A 22,282-nucleotide genomic window follows, 5' to 3' on the forward strand; every position below is an offset into this window, starting at 1 on the left:
CCACTCAAACCCTCCCATTTTGAAAGGGTGTCAATCATATTTATGCCACGTTCAGATGCTAGTCGGGATTCAGAAATGTTCGACTTGCTATCTGGTTGAATGTGGCACGTGTATAACTACAACCAGTTTGCAAGTCGGAAATTTCAGCGTTTCCTAGTTCCGAATACCACGTCAACGCAGCATCATCTTTATATCTGTGCCATTATAGCGTCTGTGACAGCAGACAACAACCCATAGGAATCTTCAACCAATTGACTACTTTGACTACTTTAAAATGGCGGAAGCATGGTGGAAGCCCTCAATGGCGCTGCCCATGCCAAAGTGGCCTTTTGGCAACTAAAGGCCTCTATCATTCTCTATGGTGTCACTTTTTAAACGTTTTGGAATTTGGGTAAATGGGATACGAGTTCTAGTAGTGTTCCAGACAGCTGATGTGTCCTGGCTACCATGTTGAGAAAAACTTCACTTCCCATCAGTTCTTTGGCAACGCGTCATTGCTACGATTTACGTTGTCTGTGCACTATCATTGGTGGCTCGGTTGTCACTACGAAGCAGCGGTAAAGGACATATCGAAAGAAGTAAGGTTGTACACAAACTAGTGTTTTAGTATCCAAATATTTCCAAAGTTTGACAATGTATCTGCATATGAATTAATATCGGTAGCAAACATACATGCTAGTAGAGATTCTATTATGCGATTCGGTGTGCATATAGGCTGCTGTGGTGCACTGCTCTCGTAACATTGATGCTAGGCTATGTTGCTCTGACTTGCACTCTTGTGGGACTGGCTTAGCCTACTAGTTACCCAACCGACACACAAAATGTACAGAAGAAAGTCAAATATGTGATCTATTGAAATGGGAAACATTGTAGCAACGTTGGGACAATTAACCACGGTGTTCCCCTGAGGAATTCAGCTAAGCTAGGATAGGCTATTGTATGGAAGAACAGCTTAAATCAGATACCACTTGGCCATTTTTTTTACAACCTTCAAACTGTACGGTCATTGGTTACATGTGTTTTGCAACAATGCTCTTTTTTTTTTTTTTTACAGGTACAGCGCAGCAGAATGATCCTTTAATCTAATATGACTAACTTGCTACATTTGTATCATAGGCACGTGCCCACTGCCAATTGTTCTGCAGTGGGTGTGTGGTGAATGTCGATAGTACCGTTCTCCCTCATTACATCGTTATGTGTTCTAATCTAGATGACTGACTGGGTTGGATACGGGTATGCAGCCCTCATTGCATCCGGGGGAGCGATGGGCTATGTCAAAGCACGTAAGTTTATTATTGTGCCATCCGGTTTACTCAATTATATAGTTATATAGCCATTTACAGGTGAGTGTAATGCATTCTATCATATTTCTAGTCTTGTGCTTCCCCATACTTGATAATGAACTGGTAACCAAGTTACCACTCACCCTGTACTTCTTTTGGTGTCTCCAGGCAGTGTCCCCTCCTTGGCAGCAGGTCTTCTATTCGGGGGCCTAGCTGGGGTTGGTGCCTACCAGATATCACAAGATCCCAAAAATATTTGGGTGTCACTAGGTTGGTGAACTTAAGTGTTGGTCCTTACTGTTTTATGAATGTACTCTATCACTAAGTAGTTTCTGTCACATCTAGACTCACCAACCAATAAAGCATGCTTGCAACAGGCCTCCCATCGCCCAGACCTCTCTTGATCACCACTAACCGACTTCTAGCTACTCATGATAATTAGGTCTACAATAGACAAAAGGTGTAATGGGTCCGCACTCAAAAAGATGTTGCATAAAGCTTACTTCACTTTTCAATTTTAATTTACATTTTCACTGCATCAGGAATAGCGTACACAGAGGTGCAACATTACACCTTTTGTTTGTCTGAATTCGCGGGTTTTACGCACCAGCCAAGCTTCTGGGAGAGCATGATGGTCCCCTATTGAGTAGGTCTACAATAGGCCTAATATACTGTACTAAGAGTAATTTCCCCCCTGTATCAAACAGTCACATCAGGAGCCCTGGCAGGTGTGATGGGAAAGAGATTCTACGGCTCCAGGAAGATTATGCCTGCTGGACTGATGGCAGCAGCAAGGTAGCTGAGATGACCAACTCCTTACTTTGTTTCAGGAGTAGGTCATAGGTATGCATTCAGATGATACAGTAAATTATCTTAAGGTACTTAATGTGTTATTTTCTCTTCTTTGTCTAGTATCCTTATAGTAGGAAAGCTCGGTGTTGGAATGCTGCTGCAGAAGCCCCAGGAGTCATAGTGCATTGATATGAACACTTTCAGACACTGATGTAAAAATCACTATCCTCTCTTTATTTTCTACTGTCTTGTATTGTTCAGGTACAACCTGTCATCAGTCATATGTGGATGTTATTTTGTAAAAATTTATAATTGAACACTGATTATAATATCTTATAAAATGACAAGGACTGTTGTGCGTTTTTGTTCATATTGTTACACAGATTGTCATTACATGTTCCAAAAGTTACAAGAGATGAATGAACCGTGAAGTTGTGTAAAAGGTTTATAAAATGGCCAGTGTTTAATAGCTGCATCTTAAGTGTGGATTGTCATAATACATAATATAATAGAAGTCAATACCTCTTTAGCCACTGATACAGTAAATGGCTATTCAAGAGATTAAAATTAGTGATAAACCTTTACAATAACAGTTTTAGGAAACATTTCCTAGTAGAATTTCCTTTGAGTTGAGTAATGTAAACAAAGTTTAAAAATAGAAACAGAATAACTACATTATAAAAATCTAGAATACAAAATCCACCATTATTGGTTCTAATCTTATAAAACCGATTGTAAGAGGGATGTCATGTTTCTACATTAGACTCAATCCAGACAGCACCCAATGGCCTTCATTCAGGACATGGTTGTCTTTGAGGGATACTTTAGAGCAGCCCTATCAACCAGTCTATCAGAAATTACCATAGCTCAGTGTTTCCCAACTCCGGTCCTCGAGTACATCCAACAGTACATATTTTTGTTGTGGCCCCAGACAAGCACACCTGATTCTACTTGTCAACTAATCATCAAGCCCTTGACAAGTTGAATCAGGTATTTTTGTTCGGGGCTACAACAACAATATGTACTGTTGAGGGGACTGGAGTTGGGAAACACTGCCATAGATGGCGCCAAGTTACAGGAAACTGGCCTCCTGGCATATGTCTTGCCTTCATATATCACCCAATGATGCCAGTATAAAACCAACAACATGTATATATCTCCTTGAACATCCCAGTACATTTGTTACTTAGTTGTAATGTATTGGAGGCCTTTCAGAAGTACATGCACTGAGGGAAGTAAAGTTCAGAGCAGAGCTACAAAGGGTTTTCCTTCTCAGTGCAAAGACTGGCTAAACCTGTGAGTTGGGTTTACAGCATCTCTTGATGCACTACCGATTGCCTCCATACTTGGATGCCCAGTCTACCCTCCCATGGACTGGCTGTACAGGTGGACCTCTAGTCAGAAGGTTGCCAGAGGTTTTCCCCAGGGCAGAGTAGCCCTGGCCTTTGATTTGAGGCTTGTCCGCCCTCCTTTTCCAGCCGTCATAATCTGAAAAGAAAAAAGATCTGAGTGAGTGACACCTCCATGTGCTGAATTTACTATTCCATATTTACAGAACCCCCTCTTAACACAGACACCAAGGTCCCATCCAGAAACAACACACCCTCTACCAATTCTTTTTTTTTAACCACCCATATAGGCACTTGTGATCTGAGAGGATTGGGCAGGTGTTGGCAAGGTGGAGCAACAAATATATTTTTTATACCTGTCCAATCCTTTCAGATCTATGCAAGTGCCCTGGCATGAGGGGTTGTTTCTGGACAGGGCTATAGCGTGTCTACCTCAGCCTCAATGTAACCGTCTCCCTTGTCTACTTGAGACAGATATCCCTGGGAGACCATCCGGTCACTTTCACTGAGCCCAATAAGTGCTCATAACAATGCATCAAAATGTCTCTAGTTAATGTAATGTAGATTAATGTTAATGTTGATTAAGTGCTACAGCTCTTTAGCAATGCAGATCCCTGGTTCTTGGATGCCAGTGTGTCTTTGGGCTCCCTTTCCAACTGTGGCCTAACAAATAATCACAGGCTTCTTATCAGGTTTAAGGGCAGGCTATTGACTAACAAAGGATTGCTATAAATAAATAGACTTCAATGGCACCTACATCAGTAACTGTGTGGGTCGGTTCTAAGAGCATGGTGGTAACAACACCAAGGTAGTGGGTTCAATTCCCAGAGGGATCACATACACACATAAAATGAATGCACTCATTGTAGTGTAATTTGCTTCAGATAAAAGCATCTGCTAAGTGGCATATTTTATATTATTAGCCTGGGACTGAAACACTGCATTACCTTCAGTGTTTTCACTCATTGGCGTGCTGGAGGTGGACTTTGTCTTTGAAGGTTTTGGTTTGACATTTTTGTTATCAGGAGTAGAAAGATCAACTGAGACAGAGAGCAAGAGATGAGTTTATAGTGCAACAAATGGAAAGAAAAAAATAGTATAGAATGATGAAATGGCAGAAACAGTGAAAAAGAGAAAGGATGTAATGGTATGAATCCCTCCAAAGTGGCCTTATTTGTGTCTGCTGTGCCATCTAGTCCAAAGACCAGAGCATTTTTATGCCAATTAAAAAGGTAAATATAGGATCTTACTTGTGTGCTGGCCGGCAAGAGGAGCAAGCTGGATCCTTTGACCCACAGAGCCAACCTCTTTCTTCTGAAAGGAGGGAACATAACCTCCAGACAGATTGTACTTTGTACTGACAAAGTTTCCTGAAAGACAAAAACCAGATTGATTTAATACAGACAAACTCTATTCATAACAAATAACGCTTCACTTGTACATCTTTAGCAGCAATTCATTTGTTATTTAGCGTTCGGTCATAAAAATGACCATGGTTCCAGCAACCTTAATCTATTTAGTAATCTAGAGCGTGGTTCTCGTGTAGCAGTGTGTGTTTGGGCTCTCTCTCCTGCTGTGTCATAATTGGCGGGGCTCATGAACATGTTAACCCACACCCACAGTATTAGGAAAATGGTTGAATAAGCAGCAACACTTATTTCACTTTAGTATAGCCACCATAGAACAGATACGTAAAACATGTTACTAAATGTTTATGAAAATCGGGCAATATTGCTAATGATTATACCTAATAATAAACCACTTGAATTAATTTTACTATAGATCTTAGCTAATAGAGGTCAGCAGCAGGAGAAAGCATGAATCCATGAACATACAAAGACATGAACATTAAATTCTAAGTCTTTACAATTAAAGTACCTTTAGCTGAATCAGGTATTCTTTCTTTTAGAACAGATTTATCCGTAGATTTATCAGAAGGGTTATCAGTGTCTTCTGCTCCCACAGTTAAAGACAGGGGGGATAAGACAGTACACACATGCAAGCAGAGAGGGAAGAGAGAGTTAGAGGAAAGGAGAGAAATTGGTGAAATGAAGCAACAATATAGTAGTCGAGTCATTAGAGAAGCACAGTGAAATCTAAGTCAGAAAGGGTATGAATGTTACATAGAGAGAAAGATGAGGAACACTGCTGTAGATTTCGGCGAGAAATTGGGCCACCCAGTCCATAAACTCAAGATGGGGGGTGGGAGGGTGGGCTTGGAGACACTTGATCCTAAGTAACTGTCTTAATACTCCTCTAATCTCATGAATAAGGAAAGTGGGGGGCAGAGGGAGAGCACAGAGGCACATATTGTGTGTCTGTCTACATGACAAATGAATAATGGAGGCTCCCGTCTCCAAAGTGGCCCAGACGCTTAAGCACAGTAGCATACTCCAAACAGTTGCTTTCTTTGTGCCGAGCCTCCACTAAAAGATCAGGGCGAATCAGGAAATGAGCATTGTGGAACTAAAGCATATGGCGTTTAGGACCTTTGTGATATGGGGGCATAAGAGTAGGAGGGTACATGTGTAATATAAAGTGACAAAGGGTTACCTGCGTTGACTCTGGTGACGGACAAACCAGCTCCAATGGGACCAAGGGGTTTACTGTTGACATTGGTGGAGTTGTCCCACAGATCTCTGAGTGTCGGCCCACTGGGCTCCTTGTCTATAGAGTTCTTGCCGATCAACCCTGAAAGGAAAGAAGCGCTGGGTCTGAAAATATGGATGGCTGAAACTGACATAAGAGGAACCAGTTGATACATGAGAAAATATACCTCCCAAAAATGACTTGCTTATCTCACATGCTCCTTGTTTAAAGCAAACAAATAAATAAGCCAATTTTTAGTTGGTCTTACCAGGCAGATATCTTGATTGACTCAGGTAATGTTGTCTTGCTGAGGAGCCCGGGAGACTGGAGTCCATTTGGCCCATCTTAATATTGCTTGGTAACTTAGTAACAGTGCTGAAGGAGTATATTGGTTTTTGCTCTTTGGATCTGAAAGACAAAGGCACAAAATCAAACAGTAGGAACAACTCAGACAATTCCTCTCAGCCAATGAAATATTTCCATTAGATTGAATATGAACCTCCTACAGGTAAATCAACCTATAATAGGGTAGCTAACTGTAAAGGCCACTTTTCTTTCTCATCGTTTGCACTAATAGTAGTAGTAGAACTTTATTGTCACAGAAAGGGAATTGGTTTGTGGCATAATACATGAAATGGAAACATAACGTTACAGGTAAATCAATACCAGGAGACGTCTATGCAGGGAGGAAGAGGAGAGTGGTCCTCCACAGTAATACAATCATTGATCATCTTACTGCGGATTACTTTGGTCCTTGTGGCCCTTCTCCTCCTCTGATCCCAGGCTGGGTTTCTTGGAGTGGGACACAGAGGTCTCAGAAGGTTCTGACTCGTCCCAGCTCTCTGTGGCCTTTACCACTGTCTGGCCCCAGCGCCTCCGCCCGCTCTTCAGACCTACCGCTGCACTGTTCTCACTCCCAGTCCCGGTCCCCACCACGGCAGATGGCTTCTGCCAAACGCAATACATTTCATAGGTCATGAGTCATTCAGTTATATGTCCAAGTCCAAATAGATACACAGACGTCTCTGAGTTTGATTTCAAGGGGGGACTGTGTAATAATGTTAAAATTACTGTTTTTAACATGTTTTGCAGTTATTCCACTCACCGTGTTGGAGTTAGTGACTTGGCCATGTGAAAATGTCTGGTCAGTCTGATGGTCTGTCTGCTGGAGTGGCTGTTGGGGGGCCTGGTGGTGTCTGCTGGAGGCTTTGGGGTGGTGGCCCTGGGAAGTCCGGGCAGAGGAGTCTGCTGAAGAGGACTGCAGCTCACCTTTGGGCTCTGATGAGCCTCGGGATTGAGTCCTCACCGTGGCCTTGCGTATCTCACTCCCGGGCCGAGGCCCCAACACCTGGCCCACCTGGAAGTAAGGGTACCGCAGAGCCTAGAACACACAGAATGGGGATATGAATAGGATTAATTTGTTATCAAAATACACTGTTTCCCATCATGGAATTAACTCAATTATCTATTCAATAAGACCCACTCTAGTAGGTTGTCATTCAACAAAGTCATAACCACAGCAATATTTAGAATAACAGCAAGAAGAAAAAAAACTGGAGAATGGCCAACCTGGGGATTGAACCCCCATCGCCAGTGGGATGCTCCACCTCTAGACCTGACTCCGGCACATAAAGTAAATATGTTGACCAGCCATAAACAAGTATTGCGTAAGCAGCACATGGAAGAGCCTCATGAGGCCCTTGGGGTAATCAGACAGTCTTTGTGGGGCATGACTCACAGCACACCTAGCCAATGACTACGTAACAGGCGTTACGGTGCTGCTTAACCGTACCTCTTCCTCCCTCACCAGCTCACACAGAGACTGGAACTCAGGACCTCAGTCTCGCAATTTCAACTGAGGAGTGAGTTTTTACCATGCCCCATCAGTTACATATAGGAGCTGAAACAGATCTGGGACCAGGCTACAGCACTGTGATGCCTTTATACCTGCACGGCCGTGGGTCTCTTCTTAGGGTCCCACATGAGCAGGTCCTTCATCAGGGCGATGGCCTCTGTGCTGGCGTTGGGGATGAGGGTCTTCAGGTGGGTGGGCACACACTGAGGGAAGCGGAAGTTCATGGCCGAGGCCAGCTGGTAGCCCTCCGGCCAGTCAGACTGGTACAATAGGAGAGGAGAGGAAAGTTCATTTAGAGACATAACTACTGTATGAGGTTTCATGAACTATGTTCACTCAGTATGAGATGTCTCAATGCTTCACAATATCTGTGTATGTTGGAAGCAATACAGTATGTCAACTATTCATACCCATTAGAGCTAATTCGATAGTTTTTTATTAGAAACACATTCCATTACAAGAATTACACATGTCAATAGAAAACTGTATTATTCTAATCAGCTTAATTGAGCATGAATAGCTGGTTTACTGGATTACTTCCAACACACACACACATTTTCACCAGGACATCATTTAAACTATAACACACTAATACTGTATCTCTCTGTAGACAGAGGATTGGTTGCTCTTCTCTCGCTTACCTTCTTGACTGTGCCCAGAACCTGACAGATCTTGAAGATCTCGTCCACCTCGCTGTTCCCGGGGAACAGAGGCCTAAGGGCGTAGAGCTCAGCCATGATGCAGCCCACTGCCCACATGTCTATGGGAGAGCTGTAGATGGACGACCTGAGCAGCACCTCTGGGGCGCGATACCTAGACACAACAACAGCACAGTGATTTTTCAACTTCATTATGCATTGTTTAAAATAAGAGGGGACCAAATGTTCCCACTGAACTATGGAGGGTACCTCACCATCTTGTGGACACATAGTCCGTGTATGGGGGGCGGGAGCGGATCTCTCTGGCCAATCCAAAGTCTGCTATCTTGACCAGCTCTGGGCCCATGCAGAGCAGGTTTTCAGGTTTCATATCCCGGTGGAAGAATCCTACGCAAGAGGTCATGGAGAACACTCAGCTCAACCTCTTCACAAGTCATCCAGAAGGATGTTTTAAATATTTATTTTGATCATGGTGTGTCTAGGTGAAGACCACATTTCATACTTGATTGCTGTTATGGATTTTAGTTTTACATGAATAATTCAGTCAAAATATATTCTAATGGCTTTAAATTGATAGTTCAGTACATTAATTTGGGATTGAGATCTATAGATGGATTCTAATGTACTGGGATCTACACACAACAAGCATACAATAAGGACTTTGCTTGACTTTAGACCACTTTTGAGGAAGATATCGGACTAACTTTGAACCAACCATCCCTTTAATCCCAAGACAATGGAGTGAACCATCCCTTTAATATGCATCATATGCGGTTTTGCGACATGGAGTAGTATGCTAATTCACAAAAAGCCATGTCACGCAAACAGTAGACAAAAGAGCAGCAGGAGGATGAAGCATCTCACCATGCTTGTGCACAAACGCCATCCCAGACAGCACTTGGAACATGATGTTCCTAATTTCATTCTCAGTGAACATCTTATTTTCCCTGGCGGCGTAAAGGAAAGGCACACAAGAGGAGAAGAGAAAGGAGGGAGAAGAAAAGACACAAAATAGGAAAAGAGAGAGAGATGAGATAAGGAGACAGCCCCCAGGATGCATGCAGCCCATAGGACTAGTGGAAACCGTGGTCGTGTTGGACAAGCACAGACTGAGTTAGCGTGGTGTGTGAGAAAAGAACAACTCTTGCCAAGTCACTCACGCTATAACAGGCCAGATGGACTAGAAACCTGTTTACCTCAAGAGTTTAAAGTGCTTTTTAACACTGGGTTGCACAAGTGAGGTATCCACATGTCCGTTCACCGAAACAACAAGACAAGACAACGGAGGTCTAACCAAGGGTGACAGCCAGCCAGGTGCTAGCTAGCTAGCGTGTGAAAGGCTAAATATTTGTCAGTGTTTACAGACAATAGCCAACTCTATGAATGATGGGAGCGCCAATGACAGCTGAGACCACTGTAGCCCCAGTTGTCCTTGGTGTGTCAGAGGACAGAGTCAAGTGGTTCTTATGCGGGAGACCTACCATGTTTATGGATAAATGATAGGCCTTGTAATATCTGAAAGCTTATGTTTCTGATCGCTGATTCAGGGAACAACTTATTTCTGCAAATGAAGAATTGATAGAATTGTCAATTGATAAGACTCTATATAAAACTTCAAATTAATTCTGGGTTGTATTCATAAGGGCACGGAACGGAAAACATCTTTTAACGTTTCGTAACGGAAAACGAAAATACGGCTTTTTCCATTTTCTTCTGTTTGGTGCCAAATGAACACAACCCTGTTGTTTCCCACTCTTAAATAAATGACTTGCCCAACAAGCATTATCTATTAAACCATTTTCATGGTTTCAGGGTTTTGTAGTTTGAAATTAAACGCCCTTACCTGTCCTTCATGAGCTGATAGAGATTCTCTTTCATGTATTCAAAGACAAAGTACAGGTGGTCGTTTTCTCTGATGACTTCCTTTAACTTCACCACGTTGGCATGATTCAGCTTCTTCAGTGACTGTGGAAATACATCATGGGATGGACCAAGATGATGAAATATGATGATGTCTTTAAATTAAATATAGTGACAAACATTCTTTAGAATATAATCATCATAAAATAGCAACTGAAATGTAATAATTGAATTCCATAAGCAAGACACGATTGTCATTGTTGTTAGTGATAATTGTAAGCACTTCCAGTTGGTGCTGATACCATCCCTTACGAAACATGAAATGTACCTAAAACATTCTGTTAATCATGTGTTGTGTACCAATCTTCACCTTCACTTCTCTCAGATTCATGCACTCTTCCCACGAATAAAACTTCCTCTTCATTCTGTAAACGAGACAAATGGCATGATGTTTACAGTTTCAATGCCATTTTTTCACCCTACAGGAACATCCGTTATGCTTTACTAATCTAATGTTTTACTCTGCAGCCCACTAATTACATAGAAATCCCACACTAATATATAACATAAGAATAGGCTAATAGTTCCATTTCAGTTTCTTTGTAATCTATAAAAGCACCACTACTAAGTTTGTGATGCTAAGATATTAATTATTATTAGGCCTAAATCTTTCAAAAAAGTGCCCCAAATGTATCTATCTATATAGTGACCACATCTTTTCAATAAATGCTAGGTAAACACTAACTGAAACAGGACTGTAAAACAAGGCGTTAATGCATCATCAAGGCGTCATTTACAGATGTACTGTACATGAAATGAAACCTTATTCCCAATTAACATTGGAGGTGTTCATTACATGTCAGCTAATACATGTTGCTATGTTTAGTAGATAGTAGGTCCACCACCTGGTATAACTGGCACTTTAGTACAACCTGATCCGTCCAGAGACTTTATTCTGACACTCCCGTCTGATATTATGTAACGGGGACATGCCGATATCACACTCCTCCACCTCCTCCAGGGCATCCGCCAATGCCTCTCTCTGCCGCAACACAACACTGCGGACTACTTTCACTCCTTTCACCGTCACCATGGCTATCACTTTGCATGGTAACGAAGCGTTCACCCCCCCCGCATCCATTATTCAACCTACCCTCCATGATGAAAGGCAGACTTGTAAGCTGGCTTGCCTTAGTCATGGGGAAACCTAAAGTGAGACTTCAGCCGGATTTGATTGTAGCTATGTAGTATACAGCCAGAGAATTGTGTATGGTTCCTGGTTACCCTAAATCTAACCTTAAGCCTAACATTAATCCTGAACTTAACCAATATTGATCCCTATATTTAACCCTCCCCTTTCTGTCGGCTGAATATACACTTCCTTGATGCTACGTTGTGCCAGGCATGAAGGTGTTTCAATCATCATGACTCATGAAGGTGTATTTTAGGATGGTAGTGCAGTTATGTGCTTCAAAATGGCCGCTTGTGAGTACACTTAAGGCGTCCGCATGCTTCCCTCCGAAACAGTTCGGAAGAGTTTGTGCATATATTATGATTAAATTTTTTGCCGTTTTGGACTTCGGTAAGTTTTTTTTTTTCGGCTGTTCGGGCACACCGAAGTTGGTAGCCAAAGTCTATGCCCCTTCTTTGGTGATAGGTCAACAGTAGGGATTCTTCAATAAAGTCTTTGTTGTCATTCAACAAGAGACAACTCGTTTTCATGCACATTTTTTCATTGAGAAATACTGCACCAAACATCTTAGTTAATGTAAAATTATGCGGCTAAGATTTCTTGAGTTATATTAGATTAATTCTGACTATTTTGAGGAAGTGTATACTGGCCATGGCATCTCAAAATGGACAAACAGTACTATTGCCGCTTTTTTCTTGTTTTTCAAGCGAAGGTCTTTTATGGGAGTATGCGAGCACACTCGTTCGGTTTCGCCTAGCCTAGGCGCCAGCCGAACTGAAGCATGCTGATGCCTTTAGCCTCTCAGAACAAAACCATGTGAGTAAACAAACCACCCAGACCCTCGACTAGTGTATTAGTACTATACATATGTACCTCTTGATAGGCATCAGTGTAGGACTATACGTACCTCTTGATAGGCATCAGTGTAGGACTATACGTACCTCTTGATAGGCATCAGTGTAGGACTATACGTACCTCTTAATAGCCACCAGTGTAGGACTATACGTACCTCTTGATGGCCACCAGTGTAGGACTATATGTACCTCTTGATGGCCACCAGTGTAGGACTATACGTACCTCTTAATAGCCACCAGTGTAGGACTATACATACCTCTTGATGGCCACCAGTTCTCCCGACTCGTTGCTTTTCCCCATGAGCACGCTGCCATAAGTGCCATCTCCCAACTGCTTCAGTTGCGTGTAGCGATTCATTGTCTCAGAATCATCAGCTTGAGCGAGTTTCAGGGTGCTTCTCTCTCCTAAATGATAGTTCTACCAGTCCTCTCTTTCTCACACTCTCTGTCTCGCTCACTATATCAATATATGATGTTCTTCATTGGTGGGATTCACAGAAGGTCACACAGGAATGGTGCCATTGCTCTCTCCTGATGGGATCGCCACACTGGAGGTCAGCCAAATGTTACACTCCTTCCTGATCCTGGCATATCTTCAACAACACAGAAAAAATACAATACTGTCAACTTTAAGGTAACCAGTCGCCTACAGGAAATCATAAACAACAACAAAACAGGACTGTCAGTAGTGGAAGCTCCCAAAGTATATTCCTAACTATCTCAATGAAAGGGCTGTTGAATGAAAGTAAAGAAGTAGAGAACGTCCTCTCTTCCTCCTCGTTGAGAAAGAGGTGAGGAGGAGGATTAAGTGTGTGACAGCAGGGCCTGAGGCTGAGCTGACGCCGTCGTCACACTACCCAGGGACATGACACATTAGTGGCCAGGCGTGGCCTGCCGGTGATTAACCCCACTGGGATATAAATAGGACATTACATCACCATCATGCTCACTTACCAGTACTAACTCTGTCCCAAGCTCCCGACTCCCAACCCTGCATGACTGGCAATTGGATTTCAAGGGACACAGCAACAGTAGTCTGAGTGTTGGCTACTACAGTACAGAGGTTTGTTTGAGGTAAACATGTCATGTCATGCTTACGACAGGGACACAGCATTGCCCATATAGGCTATGACCCCAGTTGCTTTGTGTTGTATTCTGATACAATATAGTCTAAATATATCAAACAGTTATCAAACCACTAAAATGACAGAGGCTATACTATAGCTATACTATGTTCAATAAAGGAGACTAAAACTGACATTTCAAAGCAGGTTGCTTATCTGGATTAGACAATGCAGAATTGACTAGGCCATTTGGTCCCTTAGGCTAATTCTGACTTTTTAATTTGTTTGTTGTTCAGAGTGATTTCAGATGCAGTTATAGGTGATCATTGTTGAATGGAAGTTTGAATATTCATATCACCAACAGCTTTCTAAAAAGCCATACTTGCACAATAAAATAACATCTAGGGTTAATAATCATACCACATGTGTATACTATCTGTATTTAGGCTAGTCGATTCAAGGCCGCTGAATTAGATTATTCTCTAGGATTAAATAAGACTGGTCCATTCAATTGAATTTCAAGACACATGCAAGAGACTGCGCTCCATCAAATATGAAAATAATGTTTTGAAAATACTTTGCACTGCAATGTCTGCCCTAAATCACTTAATAAATTGAACTGAAAACAGAGAAAACTGCATAAAAGTATGATGTTCTATCTTCTCTATAATTTCATTGCTTGCTCCAGTCAAGTCTATAACAAAACTCCCTTTCTTAAGACCATATGCCTCAGTCTAAAACAGGCAGGGAATGGTGAGCAAGGAAGGGCCTCTGTAACAGATTGCTGGAGTCCACTAAGCTTTCACAGCAGTGTAATCTGTTAGAGAGGGGTTTAGGAGGAATTACAAAGATGTATTGAGGGCACATTACATTAAGAAGCTCCTGAAGGTCGATGATAAAGCTGAAACACGCACACGTTTTATGATACCAAAAGTGATAGGATAACTTAACAACCACAAAGGAATTAGAGTTTTGAATTAGGAGACTGTCTTTTCTGGCACTGATAGGTCTATGGGTAAAAAACTACTGTCACTGACACATGATCAAATTGGACACAGGCCCAATATGCCAGGATGCCTTGCATTTCAAATGAATAAACTCAATTTATATTATAACCTAACTTTAAATTGAAAGCTATGCTGATATCAAGTGTTTCACATTTCTATGATTAAATAATATTTAGGCCTAGAATAATATTAGATTTTACAAACTTCTGTCTCTTAATTATTATAGCCTATTTGTGACTTAGAATTAACCTACACAACAGTATATGTTCTATCATGTGTGGACATATGTCCATAATAATAGTCCTCTCAACTGTCCCTCTTTCTTGGCCAAAACGTTTCTTATTGCCTGTCGTTCTCTTTTTTTTTTATATTTTCTCGGAACTCACCATTTGAGGGTGTTGTTCCTCCAACTGTTTTCTGAGCTTGTAGATAGCGCTGAAGTTTCTTGAGATAAAACGCAAGTAGCGTCCTTAGTGTTTCGATAAGGTGTGTGGCTCTTCTCCTTGGTAACGTAAACAGACCAACGACGTCAGGTGGAAACGCAATGTTTTGTGGGACTTGGTTCGCGTGCCTGAGTGTGTCTTCAGATCCGAGCCCTACCACCAAGACTAACCAGGGGCCGACGAAACCATAGGCTTCTAAAAAGCTGAAAGGCTATATTTGCGTTAGCTTTTTGTTACCTCTTTTTTGTCAAGTATGGCACACAGTACAAAAGTAGTCAACCAAATACCAGTAAAATAGCCCTAACCTTAGCCCTGCTGCCACCAGATGGCGCTATTATTCTTTACGTATTTTGTCACCAGCAGAGCAGCATAACAAGGCAACCTTGAAGGCCTACCGTGTATTGCCAGACATTGCGCACAAAAGTGTAGTTCGTTCCCAACGTTTGAATTAACTTTAATAATGCCAAAATTCTGAAAGAATATAGAAGACCGTATTATTTTCTGTAGATTTAATCATGCACGGTGTTTTACAATTACAGGTATAGATGCTGTTTAATTTCTATTGCGCTTTCAAGACAACTGGGAACTCTGGAGAGAAAAAAACGACGTAAAATCATGACGTCTGTTATCTTCAGGTCAGAGCTCTAGAAAGATGCCCGAATTTCAGACTTGGAATTCCGAGTTGGATGACCGCTCAAAACAATTTTTCCCATTCGGAGATCGTTTTTACCCCGAATTCCCAGTGGGTCAATTGGTGCTTTCAAGACAACTGGGAACTCGGTAAAAAACGAGGTCAAATCATGACGTCAGTGATCTTCAGGTCAGAAAGTCGGAGCTTTAGAAAGATGCTACTGCATTCATAGAGGCTAACTGCTTTAGCGCCTATTGATGAAATTATCCTCTGAACTGGGGAGTTTTGTTAAGAGCCCTGAGGCTTGCTCTAAACATTAACAGGCATCACTTTCTGTAAGTTTTTGGAAACATAAGGAACATATATTTCAAATCAGCAATAAATAATTTTCAAAAACAAAAGGTTAAATTACTACACCTTTATAAGGTTAGGGATAGTCTTCCCACAGGGCCATATCTCCATGTTACATGGCTTGTTTACTGAAGACAGATTGAAGACAGAGTGCGGTTACATGCACACAATAATGCGATTGTGGATTGTCAGATTAATATAATAGTTCCATTTAAAATGTTTACATGCTTTGCAAGAAGAACAATTTCCCATTAAGGTGTTTACTTTCCTAATAATTCTAATGATTGCTCAGAAAACCAGGTGTTTTAATCGGCGTATGCTTACTTCGATTTTGACCCTACACCGATTAAGATAAGCAGAGTAAGGCGTTTACATGACTATTGCATAATCTGCCTACTGCATAGTCAGTTTAATATCGAATTATTAGTGGGCATGTAAACCTACTCAGTGGCGGCCACCTGTGCTAATTAGCGATCTAACGTTCTCCGAACACCTGTGTATGTGTAACTGGGGAGGAAGTGTTTTTCATCAACTAGAGGCACACACAGCTTCTGGATCTGTGTAAAACTGCTACAGTAAGTGTATCTTTTTTATTTGAAAGATTATTTATCGCTGATATGAAAAATAAGGGGCATGTCAGCATATGTTTTTCGAAAACCGTTTTGAAAGCAATGATTATTTACTTATCTAAACTTTAAAACACAGCTTTCTAATTGTTGTTCATTCGATGAATGTAAACGATGAAAACTATTTTTCCCAGTTGGTGCTCGTTTTTTTCAGTGTTCCATGCGTCTTGAACACACTGAAGTCGGAAGTCCGAGATTTCCGAGTTCCCAGCTGTTTTGGTGCGGTTGGTGCGGTACCTACCACGCCCTAACAGCGTGAAGCGAACCCATGCACCTGCGCAGATACTGTGTGAAAGCGAGGTATTGCATATCGCTTATCTGCGGTGGTGCTCGTGGCAACGTCATTTCGCTGAGTCCTTAGAATCCTTAGTTGCTACATTTTTTTTGACTTACCCATTGATTCTTGAAGAATATAACTTATAAATGCCTCATGAGCTTAGTTCAACTGTCGTACCCCATCAGAACTCAACATAGAGCTTAAGCTCGTTTTTAAACAATGTAAATGTAAACAAACACTTTATAGCCTCAACATGGTTAAAACTATAATTTTGATATCATAGATGGTCAGTCCTTGCATCCATAGTTTTGTCTATGAATTTGAAAGTGGTTAAATTTCTCTAGGCCCGTCCTCAGCTTTTACCGAAACAGAGCTTTAAACAACTCACTATTTTGTCAAAATCACATCATTAGTCATTTTGCTTGGACCCAAATAATTATACAGTCGTTGGCATGGAGTATACCTGTACTGAGATAATGTATACCGGTGTGTGATACACAAAGTGAAATTCACGGTAACGTTTTCCAATACAGGGAATGCAGGAGCCAGTTTCCTGACCCAATATAAATCATTTAAAATGTGTAATCCAACAAATAAAATATTGACCCTCCTATAATACTTTTCAAAAATTACCTCTAGAAAAGCATTCAACATTGTGTGTACTTTTTCAGTCACATTATATTGATACATTTGTCCACTATTCCATTGTTTCTTTCACCTATCATAGCAAAACAGAGTAACAAGGCTCTGACAGTGGTAGCAAGGGACCCAATTTTCTCAGGCTGAGGCACTCAGTGTCCAAAGTAACACTTCAGACAGACCAGTCAAAAGGGACAAGGAGGAAAGGCACAGGGTCATGGATTTTGTAACATCCCCATCCTCTAAGTGATTTTAGCATGGACTGAGCTCTCTAAGAAGCACCAGCTGACTACCAGCAGCACTCTACTGATTGAAGTTTCATCCTTTATTTGACTAGTGGTTGGAGATGGAGTATCTGCCTTTTTAATATAAGACTCAGGTGCAGTGGACATACACTGAGTGTACGACACATGAGGAACACCTGCTCTTTCCATGACGTAGACTGACCAGGTGAATCCAGGTGAAAGCTATGATCCCTTATTGATGTCACTTGTTAAATTCACTTCAGTCAGTGTAGATGAAGGGGAGAAGACAGGTTAAAGAAGGACTTTTAAGCCTTGACACAATTGATACATGGATTGTGTATGTGTGCCATTCAGAGGGTGAATGGGCAAGACAAAATATTTACTGTTAGTGCCTTTGAACGGGGTATGGTAGTAGGCGCACCGGTTTGAGTGTGTCAAGAACTGCAACGCTGCTGGGTTTTTCACGCGCAACAGTTTCTCATGTGTATCAAGAAGGGTCCACCACCCAATGGACATCCAGCCCAACTTGACACAACTGTGGGAAGCATTGGAGTCAACATGGGTCAGCATCCTTGTGAAACACTTTTGACAACTTGTAGTCCATGCCCCAACGAATTGAGGCTGTTCTGAGGGCAAAAGGGGGTGCAACTCAATATTAGGAAGGTGTTCCTAATGTTTTGTACCCTCAGTGTATAGTCCCCCTCTATATTGGCCCTCCGGTCAAGGCGACATTGGGAGAATTGGCGTAACTCCCCATTGGAAACACATCAGTGGCTCTGTGTTTGTAATAAGTGTCACATACTAACACTAAATGATGCATGGTGTTCATACTGTTGATTGAATGAGGTTGTTGTAATAATTGTGAATTGTATGACACTTGTTGGGAGAGATGGTCATGGGTCATCCTCACCTAAAAATATTTTTGGCTACTGTTGATAATCTATTCCTATTGGCACAATATACCTGTGCAGAGCTATTATTGAGCATTATGATACCTGTTGTTACACTTATTAGCAGCTATTATTGAGTATTATGATACCTGTCGTTACACTTATTAGCAGCTATTATTGAGTATTATGATACCTGTCGTTACACTTATTAGCAGCTATTATTGAGTATTATGATACCTGTCGTTACACTTATTATCAGCTATTATTGAGTATTATGATACCTGTCGTTACACTTATTATCAGCTATTATTGAGTATTATGATACCTGACGTTACACTTATTAGCAGCTATTATTGAGTATTATGATACCTGTCGTTACACTTATTAGCAGTCTATAACTCCCCTGATATTCTTTTTTTCCCTAGGAGAAGTCTTCCCCTAGGAGAACTCCCTCCCGATCCACCCCCATGAAACATCACTTCTGATAAGGGCATCTATGTAAGCATGTGTTGTTAGCTTTTCTATTCACTTGTATATTTTTAACATTTTTACATTTTTTTTGTCATTTAGCAGACGCTCTTATCCAGAGCGACTTACAGTTAGTGAGTGCATACATTTTCATACTGGCCCCCTGTGGGAAACGAACCCACAACCCTGGCGTTGCAAGCGCCGTGCTCTACCAACTGAGCTACAGGATTTTTCTATCCTGAATGCTTGAAACAAAGTGAAAAATGTAATCGAATTTAAACATCTATAATAACAAGATATATCCTGGATTTCAAGAAAAGTTTAAATACAATTTGGGTCGTTGTAAGCTTTCAAATAATATAAAACTCAACAGTTCTTTTTTTCCAGTGATGAAGACATGGATGTCTCATGGTATGGTGGGGTATGCAAAATGGGTTACATTTGAGCACCTTTATCTACTACACTACCAGTCAAAAGTTTTAGAACACCTACTCATTCATGGGTTTTTTATTTTTACTACTTTCTACATTGGAGAATAACAGTGAAGACATCAAAACTATGAAGTAACACATATGGAATCATGTAGTAAACAGAAAAGTGTTAAACAAATCAAAATGTATTTTATTATTTGAGATTCTTCAAATAGCCACCCTTTGCCTTGATGACAGCTTTGCACACTCTTGGCATTCTCTCAACCAGCTTCACCTGGAATGATTTTCCAACAGTCTTGAAGGAGTTCCCACATATGCTGAGCACTTGTTGGCTGCTTTTCCTTCACTCCGCCGTCCGACTCATCCCAAACCATCTCAATTTGGTTGAGGTTGGGGGATTGTGGAGGCCAGGTCATCTGATGCAGCACTCCATCACTCTCCTTCTTGGTAAAATAGCCCTTACACAGCCTGGAGGTGTGTTGGGTCATTGTCCTGTTGAAAAACAAATGATAGTCCCACTATGCCCAAACCAGATGGGATGGCGTATCGCTGCAGAATGCTGTGGTAGCCATGCTGGGTGAGTGTGCCTTGAATTCTAAATAAATCACAGACAGCGTTTAACAAATTTTTGGTTACTACATGATTCCATATGTGTTATTTCATAGTTTTGATGTCTTCACTATTATTCTACAATGTAGAAAATTGTAAAAAAAATAAATAAGAAAAACCCTTGAATGAGTAGGTGTTCTAAAACTTTTGACCGGTAATGTATGTTTGGGCATTCAGGTCCAAAAAGTCACTTTCTGACCACTTCTACCATGGGCAAATATGTTTAGAAAGTTTTGTTCAATCTAAAGGGGTGCAGTCAAAAGATATCTCTCAAAGATATTGTTATTACCTTGGTTTTTAAATTACAACTTGGCAAGTTTACACCTGTGAATTCTACTTAGTGCTACAGCTGTAAGATCTTAATTTGATCACCCTGTTGCAGGATAACTTTACTGCAACGTGTAGTGTATTTGAGGTCTAAAAAGGCTCAGAAGTTTGTAATTGACACTTTTAAATTTCAGACTTGATTTTCCCTTAAGAAAAATGTAGCAACCACTATACAAATTTCCATTAATTATAATCCACGTAATAATTCACATTTCCTGTTGCTGCAGGATTATTTTCCTGCTGTAACAAACTGGCTCAAATTAAGATCCTACATATGTACTTAACCAATAACATATATTAGATTACTTAAACAGTTGATTAACCTGTCTTCAGATAAGCCTGGTGCCTCTATAACACTCTATTAACCAGCATGCAATTTGGCAAACACCGGAGCTGCATGGGGTGAATAAAAGGATGAGCACGTTTCCATCTGCTTTGTCTCTATGCAGGAGTAATCCATCAATCGAGGAAATGTTCAACATGATTTGGTTTTGCATTGGTATTCATTAACCATTACAGTCAAGGGGGGGAATATCCTGCAGATGTGAGGATTGGGTTTCATAGGGGCATACTTTTCCTGGGCACCTCCATGAGACACTGGGGTTTTAAGGGCCACACACACAACGTAACCTTAGCATGACTTGTATGGAACCTACACTTCCCTTTTTGTTCCCATGCTCAAAGAATCAGAGGAACTCACATGTAAGTTCACTGTAGCTTATAAAAACCTGGATTGGACGACAAATAGGGAAAGGGATAGTCTGTGAAAATAGTTTTTGGTAGTGTTTGTATTCTAATGGTGAATAACACTTAATTACACCAAATTACCATAAATAATTAGACTAGAGGAAATCTGGTAGAGGATTTATTTACTGTCACAGTAAAAGTAATGATGTGTTGACAGAGGTGATTTTTGCACTTGCAGGGGAGAGGAGACGGAGTGGCAAGGAGGTGGTCACTGACCTGGATGACTTTCAAGCCAAGGTACATCACCTTAAGCAAAGCAAACAGTGTTTGGTGTTTGGTTCATAATAAGTCAACATCTTCAAGCATGGAATGGACCACGTTTGTTTCCCCAACAAAAGCCATGCAGTGAGAAGGTGTCTGCATTTTACGGCCTATAGGCCCATAACATCTTCCACAAGAAGTGTTTGACTTGCAGTACCCCAGAAACAGGTTATTCACTGAGATGGTGGATAGATAACCAGCAAAGGATCATAATAAAAATGAACAATTGTTCCCAAACAACGACTTTCCCAAGGTTAATCTTGAAATGTGCACATTGCCATTGAAAACCAGCCTTTCAAATGTAATGGTCTGAGGGACATAAAGTCAAAGACAATTGACGAATACATAAACAATGAGATTGTTTGGAATAGGTAGACATTTCTCCCACGTTAATCTCCATATGTGACAAGAACTTAAGTGTAGATTTACCACATTTTCACCCGCTGAAGAAAATTAAAATATATTAAAGAAAGTAACGTTTTTAACTTGGGAGGGAGATTGGGGGGCTGTTTTTTGGGGTAAAGGGGTAAAGATCACCCCCACAGAGGGTAACACCTGAGATATGTGTTATTACCCACAAGGGAAGCCCTCTCAGGGCTCAGTGACAAGCACTTCACACTCTACAGCGCTCAAAGGCTTCTGCTTGCAGTTGACAGCACACACCAGTGGTGAAGAATAGCCCCCGACCGATGCTTATCTATCCACCCAGTTCCTCCACCCGCCTGTAGTAGTGGGCCTTCTACAGCTGCGTGGGGCTTTTTGTGTGAGTGTGTGTGTTTGTGAGTGCGTGTCAGACTGGATCCAAAAGCGCTGATCCTAGTGGGTTTTCAAAA

The 22,282-nt window shown here is 41.2% G+C and overlaps 2 protein-coding genes and 1 long non-coding RNA gene across 10 annotated transcripts; 2 read left to right on the forward strand and 1 right to left on the reverse strand.

Annotated features, from left to right (window-relative positions):
* The first annotated feature begins 475 nt into the window (after positions 1 to 475).
* tmem14ca (transmembrane protein 14Ca) lies at positions 476 to 2,430 on the forward strand. Of its 2 annotated transcripts, none has more exons than XM_041881905.2 (5): positions 476 to 578; positions 1,211 to 1,283; positions 1,452 to 1,553; positions 1,991 to 2,078; positions 2,196 to 2,430. In XM_041881905.2, the coding sequence occupies exons 2-5, from the start codon at positions 1,211 to 1,213 to the stop codon at positions 2,254 to 2,256; spliced, it is 324 nt and encodes a 107-aa protein (XP_041737839.1). In that variant the 5' UTR covers positions 476 to 578; the 3' UTR covers positions 2,257 to 2,430. The 2 variants fall into 2 exon arrangements, with proteins under 2 accessions (XP_041737839.1, XP_041737838.1); XM_041881904.2 differs by having other exon boundaries at positions 485 to 583.
* A 626-nt stretch (positions 2,431 to 3,056) lies between these two features.
* Positions 3,057 to 15,169, reverse strand: LOC121569168 (serine/threonine-protein kinase MAK-like). Of its 7 annotated transcripts, none has more exons than XM_041879860.2 (16): positions 14,891 to 15,166; positions 12,691 to 13,026; positions 10,758 to 10,812; positions 10,371 to 10,492; positions 10,009 to 10,088; positions 8,782 to 8,914; positions 8,510 to 8,681; positions 7,961 to 8,128; positions 7,119 to 7,394; positions 6,750 to 6,961; positions 6,282 to 6,421; positions 5,978 to 6,115; positions 5,303 to 5,377; positions 4,675 to 4,794; positions 4,372 to 4,464; positions 3,057 to 3,563 (listed from the first exon to the last, which is right to left on the reverse strand). In XM_041879860.2, the coding sequence occupies exons 2-16, from the start codon at positions 12,789 to 12,791 to the stop codon at positions 3,403 to 3,405; spliced, it is 2,046 nt and encodes a 681-aa protein (XP_041735794.1). In that variant the 5' UTR covers positions 12,792 to 13,026; positions 14,891 to 15,166; the 3' UTR covers positions 3,057 to 3,402. The 7 variants fall into 7 exon arrangements, with proteins under 7 accessions (XP_041735794.1, XP_041735793.1, XP_041735796.1 ...); XM_041879859.2 differs by lacking the exon at positions 10,009 to 10,088 and adding an exon at positions 9,392 to 9,474 and having other exon boundaries at positions 14,891 to 15,165; XM_041879862.2 differs by lacking the exons at positions 4,372 to 4,464; positions 10,009 to 10,088 and adding an exon at positions 9,392 to 9,474 and having other exon boundaries at positions 14,891 to 15,168.
* A 1,209-nt stretch (positions 15,170 to 16,378) lies between these two features.
* Positions 16,379 to 21,744, forward strand: LOC121570445. The gene is made up of 3 exons (XR_006001457.1): positions 16,379 to 16,504; positions 19,032 to 19,104; positions 21,367 to 21,744. It is a non-coding gene; the product is annotated as an uncharacterized LOC121570445 (long non-coding RNA).
* The last annotated feature ends 538 nt before the right edge of the window (positions 21,745 to 22,282 follow it).

Source organism: Coregonus clupeaformis, chromosome 7, assembly GCF_020615455.1.
Source record: "Coregonus clupeaformis isolate EN_2021a chromosome 7, ASM2061545v1, whole genome shotgun sequence".
Lineage (NCBI taxonomy): Eukaryota > Metazoa > Chordata > Actinopteri > Salmoniformes > Salmonidae > Coregonus > Coregonus clupeaformis.

Bases quoted from the DNA above. Each gene is read 5' to 3' on its own strand.
- LOC121569168 (XM_041879859.2), bottom strand. From the start codon at position 12,791: ATGAATCGCTACACGCAACTGAAGCAGTTGGGAGATGGCACTTATGGC. The intron at 8,915-9,391 runs GTGAGATGCTTC...CCTCTTGCGTAG, and splicing joins GGCGTTTGTGCACAAGCATG to GATTCTTCCACCGGGATATG. The intron at 4,795-5,302 runs GTACTTTAATTG...TTTGTCTTTCAG, and splicing joins AATACCTGATTCAGCTAAAG to GAAACTTTGTCAGTACAAAG.
- tmem14ca (XM_041881905.2), top strand. From the start codon at position 1,211: ATGACTGACTGGGTTGGATACGGGTATGCAGCCCTCATTGCATCCGGG. The intron at 1,554-1,990 runs GTTGGTGAACTT...TGTATCAAACAG, and splicing joins AAATATTTGGGTGTCACTAG to TCACATCAGGAGCCCTGGCA. The intron at 2,079-2,195 runs GTAGCTGAGATG...TTCTTTGTCTAG, and splicing joins GGACTGATGGCAGCAGCAAG to TATCCTTATAGTAGGAAAGC.